Here is a 10,295-nt window from a genome sequence, read left to right on the forward strand (position 1 = left end):
ACCTCCTTCCCCTCCTTCTTCACTGACCTCGGTGTCTGCAGAGCTGTCTCTTACATATTCTCACTCCTCTCTTCCGCTGCCGTTGGCACAGTTTGGTTTTTTTTTCCTCTTCTTAAATATGTTATCCCAGAGGCGCTACCACCATCACTGCCGGGCTCGGCCTTGGCCAGCGGCGGGTCCTTCTTGGAGCTGGCTGGCACTGGCTCTACTGGACATGGGGGAAGCTTCTAGCAGCTTCTCACAGAAGCCACCCCTGTAGCCCCCCCACTACCAAAACCTTGCCACACAAACACAATACATTCTACCCCTCACCTCTGTGAATCACATATTTAAGAATTATCATTAAAATCCACATTCATCACGATCTTCACTCACATCAACAAAAAGACATTCCCCACACCAAAATCAAAATAACATCATCACAACACCAAACGAAAGTGGACAATTTACACACACTCCAGCCCTTGTCCCTTTACCACAATTACAACAACAGAAATTCTCCACGATCATTCCACTTTTCGCTCTCCCGCTGTGTTCAGTCCATGTTACCATGTTTGCCTGTTACCTCTCCCAGTTACTATCCTTATCTCAAATTCTTCATGCCCCACACTGGGCACCAAAAAGGACTGTGGCGGGTTGACCTTGGCTGGACACCAGGTGCCACCAAACCGCTCTATCACTCCCCTCCTCAGCAGGACAGAGCCGGGGGGGAAATAAGATGGGGAAAAATAAAAAACCCAACAAAACTTGTGGGTCAAGATAAAGGCAGTTTAATAAAGCAAAAGCAAAGGCCATGCATGGAAGCAAAGGAAAACAAAAGATTTATTCTCTACATCCCATCAGCCGGCGACGTCCAGCCACTTCCCGGGAAGCAGGGCTTCAGTATGCGTAGTGATTGCTCCGGAAGACAAACGTCATAAATAACGAATGCCCCCACTTTCTCCTCCTTTCTCTTAGCTTTTATTGCTGAGCAGACATCATATAGTATGGAATATCCCTTTTGGTCAGTTTGGGTCAGCTGTCCTGGCTATCTCCCCTCCCAAGATCTTGCCCACCCCCAGCCTACTGGTGAGGGGGGGAAATGTTGGAGAGACAGCCTTGATGCTGTGCAAGCGCTGCTCAGCAGTAGCCAAAACACTGGTGTGTTACCAATGCCTTTCTAGCTACCAATACAAAGCACAGCACTATGAGGGCTGCCAGGGGGAAAATTAACTCCATCTCAGCCAGACCCAATACAAGCTGATCGATTGCTTTGTAAGAAATAAAACGTGGAGTTTAAACGAGGTGATGTGAAGTACCTGTAACTCCTGTCCATTTAGTGTTAGGATCTTGTTTTCATGCGAGTAGAAAGCTGGTCTCCCTGACAGTGGAACTTAATTTACAGGAATTAGGTACCTGATGAGCTCTTAATCATGCAATTTGCACAGATACCCAGTTTCTCTCAAGGTATTTAGGGGAAATTCCATCCAAAATTAAATAGCTGTCTATTGTTTTTCCTCCTCTAAGGAGGAGGAAATTTAAAGCTATTATCAGGAAGCTTAAATTCCTTATATATGAACCCTCCTCTTAACGAAAAAATGTTCAGGGGGCTCCAAAGCAAAAAAGTTGACAACACATGTATTAAATGTAGAAATTTATACATAATTAAATCAGCATAATTACTGCTATGTCAGAATTGGCAGTGTCAGAGGAAGGGGGTAGATTTGTACATGTTTTTTAAAGGTAAAAAATCTTGTGATTTCATTTCCCAATGGAGTCACTGGCAGTGAAACTGTGACCTTGTTAATAAGGATGATTTCATTTGTCACTAAAATGTAGCCATGTGTGGGTGAGGATTAGAGCATCAATTCAGTAATACACAGGGATGGAGGAAGTGGCATTGGAGGTTTCAGGGTGTCTCCTCAGGACTAGGCAGAGACTTTGGGCATTGGTCCTGGTTGATCAGGGAACAACGGGACTTCTCAAAGCAGAACGTGTGTGCTGCTTGTTCCCTCTGAATCTGCTCATGGCACTGGATGCTCAAGGCACTGCTGGGTGTGAAACTATAGCTCTATGATGTTTTGTTTTCAGACACTTTTCTCCTTCTCATTTCTACATGCTATTCTAGTTATACCAGTAGTTTTTTTCGCTGGGGACATCTCTTGCCTATGCAGACAATATAAACACCACACTTAATACCTGAACGGGTCAAAAATAGATGGCAGCTCTAATTGCTGATTTGTAGAAGTAATTCTTAAGTAGGCTTTTGTGTTCTGTTATGCACATATCACAAATTGAATATTAAGCACATATTTAGAAGTTTGTGTAGGTTTTTGCTGTCATTCAGACACTAGTGGGCAGTTTGGAAGTGCTCTGGGGAGTTTCTGGTGTTCAGTTGATCCCGGTTTTCCCAAGCACATCATGCTTGGTGAGCTTTTAAAACATCTGTGCAAATTTCCTGGGTGCTCAGGACTGAAAAATGCAATTAGGTACCTGTTACCACATGTAAATGAATACTTCATATCTGTTTAATATGGCCTGAGTGCTCAATCGTTTGTAAAACCAGGGATATTTAGATCTCACTGAAAGAGAGTTTTGCATTCCCATTAGGTGCTTGGGAATAGAAGAGAAGGTGCTGGGGGCTCAGAGAAAGTCCAGTACATAAAGTCAGTTACTAGTTGAATACTATGTTTGTATAAGTGGATCCCTTGAATTCTGCAGAGCTCTTTGAGCCCATGTAAGGCACAAATACTTGATTCATGTTCCCTGTTATGTAAAGACTGTAGGTTGCAGTATCAGGATGTGGGAATTTTTTCAGAATCAGGGCAGTAACCATCCATTTTGTTTTCACATAGAACGGTGATATTCATGGAATTGGTACTATTTCTACTGCCTGTATTATCTCCCTTTGCATCTTCTCAAAGTACTGTCTGTGTGTTATCAACAGTACCTGGTGCAGATGGAGAAATAGATGGGGTCAGCCCCAATCTGCAAGAATTTAATGTGCTAATTGCCCTATTATGAAAATCCTCTGGGGATACAAACAGTTGAGTTGACTCATACGAATAACATTGTTGGGTGGGCCTTTAAAAAGATTTAGCATTCAGGAGGCAAAGTGGGGTGCTAACCGTGACTGAATTAGACTTCTCCGTTCTTGCTGCACACAGTCAGAGGACAGCTTTGTCAGCAATGCCTAGGATAGGTCTTGCGGTCCTTATTGACCCATGAATGGAGGTTCATTCACACATCACGATTTTTTGAGCTGGGTCGGGATTTACAGCCCCACTGTGGCCAAACGCAGCACTACAGACTGCTTTGTTGGACTTCCCAAGTTGACTGGTGTTTTCCTCTGTTTTGAGACCTGGCACGTGTGATCCACTTGCATAACCAGAAGGGAGTGTTCTGGATATCTCGCACAGGCTCCATCATAAAACAGACCAAAGAGTGAGTCACAGGCTTGTCCTTGCTGTGGCTGTGATGGACAGATTGCAGTTTGTGCTCTGGCACCCAGCGCAGGAGCTGTGTTTCAGTATCCCTGAACAATCCTCGGTTTCTATCTCTTCCTCACCTTGCTGGCAGTATGTTTCCAATTGCTCAGCTTTTGCTATTTTCTCCTGCCCACGCTTCCTAAAAGTTTGGCTTTTGGACAAGAAGTTTGGTGAATTTATACTCAAGTAGAATGATGAAGGAAATGCACAGTAGGCGATAATGTGATTACTCAGATGAGAATTTGGCCAGAACGATGGTGTTAATGTTCCTTGAAATGTAAGTTATTTGAACAGCATAATCTCTTTTATGTTTGTATTTTAATGTTAATAAATGCAATTTCTAGGCTATTGGCTACAAAAATGCATTTGAAGACAGACAGCAGGTGATGCTGCAAGAGAAGGTGCTCACAGGTGCCCATAGGTCAGAATTTGCACCCGGTTAAATTGACTGCAGAACTCTCCTTACTGTGGGTTGTGAAGGGCTGAGTTGTGGTGATGAAGTGCTGTGCTTTACAAGTTGGGTCCGTAGGACTTTTGCTGAACAGCAAGGTTCTTGCTGTTTGTGAGCATCTGCCGGTCTGCTGCTGTCATTGTTAGAGTTTTAGCTAACGGGAGTATATGCTACCGTGTGTTCAGTAACTAACAGTTGATTTTGGTGGGGCTTTCAGGTGGACTTAGTCGACTGGGTGGATAATATGTGGCCACAGCATTTGAAGGAGAGACAGACGGATGCTACCAATGCTATTTCAGAGATGAAATACCCCAAAGTGAAAAAGTAAGTTTGTTTAAGTCTTTAAAAAGCTCTACTCTTGACCTCTTTGATTAATTCCTTTTGAACTCCAAAGCTGGTAGGAGGGGAAATAAGGATTTATTTATTTTTCAGTGAGCAGGGAGGGGTGTTGGTGTGGCTGACCTGCTTGAGCTGTGTAATACCTACTGATGGACTGTACTAGCTTTTAAGGAGAACAATTTTGTATTTGAGAGCTTTATGGATACTTCATGTTCTTAAAGCCTGTGGTTACAGTCTTTGAGAGGAATATTCTGTTCTAAATATTAATATTTAGATGTTTTCAACACATTTTACTCTAAGTATTTTTAATTGAGAAATAATCTATGGTTTGCTGAATACAATCTTTAATCAAACCCCTTTGAAAAGTGCATTTTTATTTTTCAGTTTTGAGCAACTCTGTTTTGAAAATGGCAGACTGACCTTAAATAGTAAATTCTCCAAAAGTGCTCCCATAAGAAATAACTTGTTTTCAACACATTTTACTCTAAGTATTTTTAATTGAGAAATAATCTATGGTTTGCTGAATACAATCTTTAATCAAACCCCTTTGAAAAGTGCATTTTTATTTTTCAGTTTTGAGCAACTCTGTTTTGAAAATGGCAGACTGACCTTAAATAGTATAAATTCTCCAAGTGCTCCCCAAAGAAATAACTTCTAGGATACAGATATGTCATACAGTTCACACAGTATATTCAAGGTACTTCTGTAGGCTGGGTTCAGATCCTTCCCATAATGGCTGAAAAGTTATTAGATGAGAGATGTTTTGTGAAATGAACTTGAAGTCCATTTTTAATAGGTGTGTGTTTCCCCAAAAACTCTGTCACTGCCCTTCATGCCAGTTCACTTTTCTGTTGACTTTTTCAACAGAAAGATCAAATATTGGACTGACTATAAAGGCTGTGTTTCTTGTTTCAGTGGACCCACTCAGGGCAGGCTTGAGACCGAATACAAGAGCAGTTTGTTCTGCTTCTGCCTATCTTGGCTCTAGTTTTTGGGCAAGTTGTGATAGTATAACCTCATCTCACTGTTTCTTCTGTTTGAATCTCTTCCTTGAAGCTGTTTTTATGTGATGATTGGAAAAAGAAATTGCTTTGAGGGCCTGAAAATGTGCACTGTAAGTTTCATAGGAATTAGTATAACTGAAATAGGTGTTACTGTTAATGATATAACAGCTATTGACCTGTATGGCTGGTGAACACCATATAAACCTGGAAGCCCCTTACTGCTGTTTCTGTTGTAGAGGCATTTTCTATTGGCCAGACCTAATGCTGGCAGCACCCCAGGCTCTGCTGTTGAACTGACCTCTAGCGTTTTGCAAATCGCTCAGAACTGTTTCCAAACCGTAATGTCTAAAATAGATTGGTACTAATATATACAACGGAGTGTGCGGTCAGAAAGTGATATGCAGGATTTACTCTCATTCTGTAAAAAACATTTTGGAAGGTAAAAGTCTCCACAATAGAAGAGCCTCTGTGGCAGGCATCATGAGGAAGCCTGGTCCTACGATATACTCAGAGGACCATTGATTTCAGTGAAAGCTAAAGATACTCCATCATTCTGAAAAGAGTAAGCTGCTTGTTAGGGTAACTAGATATGGATAGGAGTGCCAAATTTCACATAGGCATTTGGAAACGTCCTAAGTGACTTGCCTAAGGTCACACAATAAGCCAGTGGCAAGAGCAGAAAATAGAACCCAGGCAAGTTGCTTCCCAAGTGGTTAGTCTACTAAATAACATTATTTATAATCTGCTAGAGCTAAGAAACTGAATCATGATTCAGGGCTTCAGGATTCATGGATTGTACAAGGTAAGAAGTAAAGAAAACGATCCCTTTCCTAGAGCAAGCCTACTCCAGATGCTGAAACAAATGTAGGCAAGTAAACAAAACAAGGCAGAGATGGTTTAAAGATAAGGTAGCAACATGACTAACAGAATTTAGCAGAAAAAGCAGAGTATATTCTTGCAGTTCACTACTTGCATCATGAAATGCCAGATGGTAGGTTTCAAAGAGGGATTTTAGAGAAGTAGCGATTCAACAGATTTTGACATGGAGCTTTTCCCATGTGTGGGGGATGGCCTGGTAGAAAGGAAGGAGATGCCTGATGAAGAAGCAGACACAGAGCCATTGAGGTTGCTGTCACTGCCAAAGTGAAGGTGGAGGTTGACAGCTTGATAAACTAGTAGATGTGATAGGTAGAGGGAAGCTAAACAGTGAAAGACGAAGTGCTTGAAATGTGACAATAGAGTTTGATGTGGGGAAAAGGAGTTACCATGCATGAGAGTTAAAGGCAAGGGTGATGCAGCTGGAGTGATGAGGATGTTGCTAGTGAGCATCATCTAGCATAAAGACTAGAGAAAGCTGATTTACAGCACTGTTGGCACAAACCCCTCATCAGTCTGAAGAAGCAACAAAGATAAAAGCAATAACAAATATTGATAGTCTAGGAGCACAAGAGAAGTTGTACTGGATCAGAACAAAGATCCGTGGTGCTCAGTAACCTGTCTGCTGTTGGCTGCTGTCACAGATGCCCTGGGAGGAGTGTAAGAAGAGTCTGAGCATAAAATGATGCCACCCCTTAAAATTATCTTCTGAACTTCCACTGTCTGCAGTTCAGGCAGGGTCTAGCCTGAGGTGGAAGTGGTTTCTGTGTGCTTAGTGCCTTTCAAGAGACTTCTCTTCCATGAACTTGTCCAGTTTAAATAGGAATGCCTCGAGATCAGCTTTCTCCATCTTTGGAAATTCAGATTGACCCTTTCCTGTATAGATACTAGTCCCAGCTATTGCTGTGAGTACCCAGAGGGTATAAGCCCTTATTAAAGAGATCGTGTTCAATTGTGGAGCTAAATGTCAGTGCTGTCACTTGTTTCACGCTGTCCATTCTTTTATGCAAATCGTCAATATTCATATGCTTTATTAATGACTCTTGTTGCTCAGAAATGGGATTGTTTCATTTCATTCTTGTTCTTAGCATTCTCATAATACTAAGAGTTTGCAGTATGTGATACCCACCATTAACGTGTTCCCTACAAACAAAAAGCACTCCAGCGAAAGCGTTGCGGTTTTGCAGACACAGATGGCATTACCAGACACAAATGTGTGTGTCTTGGCTCCTGCACGTCAAGTTCCGTGCTGGGAGTGAAGTTAGAAAACGCTCCATCTGCTGCGCTGCTTCGGTTACCAGGAGCACTACGCGCGCTGGAGACCGCCCTGGCTTTCACTTGGACTTGCACCATTAACTTTTTAAAAAAATTCTGGGTAATGAGGTTGTTTTTCTGTCTGTAAGTAAATGACTACTTACCTAATAGGAGTCTTAGAGGACTGAATTAAGTGGGGAAAAGGTTTATGTCAAAAATATGTAAAACTTTCCAAGTACTACCTCTTAAGCAGTAAGACAACAGGAGAAATTAAGGGGATGGCTAGCTGAGATTGTAGTGTGACAAACTTCAAACTGATGTAAGTTGGCATTGCCCCTGAAAAAACAGTCCCATGCCCACATTGTCCCATCCTCATCGCTAGAACATGCCGTTGTGCAGCTGCAGAGTAAACTGGACTGGGGACTGGTCTGGCTGAAAACCGACTCGGAAATGAAGAAGAAAAATTGGTTACTTTTCAGGCCATCCAAACCACCACATGGCTGCATAAATGCTTGCGCCAACTGAACGGCAGTGCAGAAGCGTGGAAAAAAAACACAGCAGTGGGATCATTGACAAACCTCTTCTGCAGTTCACGCAAGGTGCAGGGCTACGAGGCACCAGGTGAGCAGAGCGAGCAGCTCATCGCTACCGAGGAAGCCTGCTCCTGCCTCCCTTCTTTCACATCCTTGGGTGCAAGTTCCTGGAAAGGGCCTCACAAACACAGGAGCCTGATTGAGGGAGGGCAGCATGCTGTGTAACCAGGAGCCAGGGCGGGAGGAAAAGGCAGTGCTGTTGTAACATCAGCTTTTAGGGGCAGAAGCCTCTTGTATTGCCTCAGATGTCTGTGGTACTGCAAATCCTAAGGGTGGGAAACTGTGACAAAAGGAAACTGAACTGTGCTCAGAACTGCTTCCTTTCATCAAGGTGCACCATAACCATTTTCAGGTAGCTCAAAACAAGCTCAGATTTAGTTCTCTGTTTAAATTCAACCAGGACTGAAGCAATCTGGATACAGCTGAGCCTGAACCAAACCAAAAAAATGTACTAATTTGATTTCTCGTTTATCAAAACAGATTGCCCCGCTGAAATTATTATCCTTTCTGTTTATTAGGTTTTGTGTTCGTAGCCTTGCAAGATTATTTGCAAAGCAGTGGCAGTGAAATAGCAAGTGTGCCAGGACATGATGGCTATAGAAATAGTAACAGGCACTTCTAACAACTCGATAAAGTTTGTGCTATGGAACAAAAGAAAATGAAAGCCTCAGTCACTACAACACCCTTCTTGCCTTCAAAATTCTTCCTATTACTTAAAATATCTAAGCACTGCTATAATAGGTCTTTATATCGCTGCTACTCTTCAATTAAGGATGGGGTATCTTCTGTGAAACATCTACCTGTTCACAAAAGGATGCTGCTCTGTTACCATGTACTCAGTCAGCCCTATTTTCCCTCTCCTAGGCTGTTACTCAGCCATCCATTCCTTTCTATTCATTCCTTTACTAAGTAGGGATGGATTTAAACAGATGCTAAAATGCTCTGCTGAGCTGTGGTCTAATTAGAAGCTGAGGGTGTGCCTCTGGAGACAGAGATTTCCCTTTGAATTGAGGGAGCTCGCAGGTCCCGCAACGCAACCTGGCGCTGTTTTATGCATGTGAGATACTCATATGCGCTTTGTATGTCATTTGTGAATTGCTTTTGATACAAAACTGCTCTATAAATATAATTAAGTACAAGAAAATTAGACCAATAAGCACAAGTTCTCATTAAAACTTTCCAAGCTAGCAAAGTAAATAAAATCTCATGTCTTCAAGTCAGTGTGTGAGTCTCAAATTCTCCTTTGTGTAGAGCTTGGAGGACTTGCAGTGAGCATCACACGTGTAACTGAAATAAGCACTGGTATTTAAAATGGTTTGTGGTGAGCCTGGAGCTGAACAGCCATGTCACAAGGATGGAGAAACGAGTTGTGTTCTCACCGATACTAAAATGCTGTTCCAGGGGCAGACGGGCCCAGCTCGCTGTGAATTGGCAGCTTGGTTCATTTCCTTGTGGCGGCGGGCACCTTCTCAGAAATTTAAGCTTCCAATTTAAAAAAAAAAAAAGAGGCCTCTTCATTCTTACAGTTCAAAGGTAACCTTCCCAGCAGGCAGCCTGAGCTGGTAGCTGGGTGCCATTCTGCTGATCCTCTATGTGGGCTGTTCATGCCAAAATCTGATGGCTGGAAGATAAACAACACGTTCCCTGTGAAGTCCCCACTTGTGGCAGTGACATGCTCAGGTGTGAACCCACCCCGTGCACGCCGGAGCTTGGCGTTTCACCTTGGATGGGACTGGGGCAAGGCTGGGACGAGGAAAGTGTTGCCACTTACTTTGGTCCCAGCGCTATCTGTGGGTGTAATTTGCAGTCGCTTCACAAAATCTCTGGTGCAGACTGAGGTGCATCACAGAAAATAGGCTTTCTCTTATCTCAGGTGTTGTTTTTGCCTGACTGACTCGGATCGTAACCCCCTCAGGGCAGGAACCGGGTCTTTCATGTGCTTTTGAAGTGCCTGGTGCACGCACCGTGTTTAATCATTAGTTACTATTTGGTCTTGATAGGTGGTGGTTTGCTTTTACTTCAGCCTGGAAGTGCTGAACTCTCTTCCTGGAAGCGTTGGTTACCACAGCCAGGCTGCCCCGCTCCTGAGGGGGGGAACGGGGCCTGGTGCGTTTGTGCCTGCGGGAAAGCTGTGGGGCTGGCAGCGGAGGCAGGTCCCCGGCAGGGCCACGGGCACGCATCCCACCCTGGCCTGGGCTCCGCAGGGCCCCTCGATGGGCAGAGCCGGCCCCGGCGGCCGGAGGTGGGTGCTGCGGGGGCCCTCCCTGAGGAGAAGCCCGGGCTCTTCCCTGAGAGGGGAGCCGGGGCCCTC

General features: G+C 43.6%; 1 protein-coding gene across 1 annotated transcript in view; it reads left to right on the forward strand.

The window, feature by feature from the left end:
- Nucleotides 1-10,295, forward strand: part of KDM2B (lysine demethylase 2B) — a 125,056-nt gene that overhangs the window by 31,880 nt on the left and 82,881 nt on the right. The window contains exon 7 of the mRNA XM_019473272.1: nucleotides 4,136-4,242. Within this exon, the coding sequence (XP_019328817.1) occupies nucleotides 4,136-4,242 (107 nt within the window). The remainder of the gene's footprint in view (nucleotides 1-4,135; nucleotides 4,243-10,295) is intronic.

The sequence above is a fragment of the Aptenodytes forsteri genome, unplaced genomic scaffold (genome assembly GCF_000699145.1).
Source record: "Aptenodytes forsteri isolate BGI_AS27 unplaced genomic scaffold, ASM69914v1 Scaffold118, whole genome shotgun sequence".
Lineage (NCBI taxonomy): Eukaryota > Metazoa > Chordata > Aves > Sphenisciformes > Spheniscidae > Aptenodytes > Aptenodytes forsteri.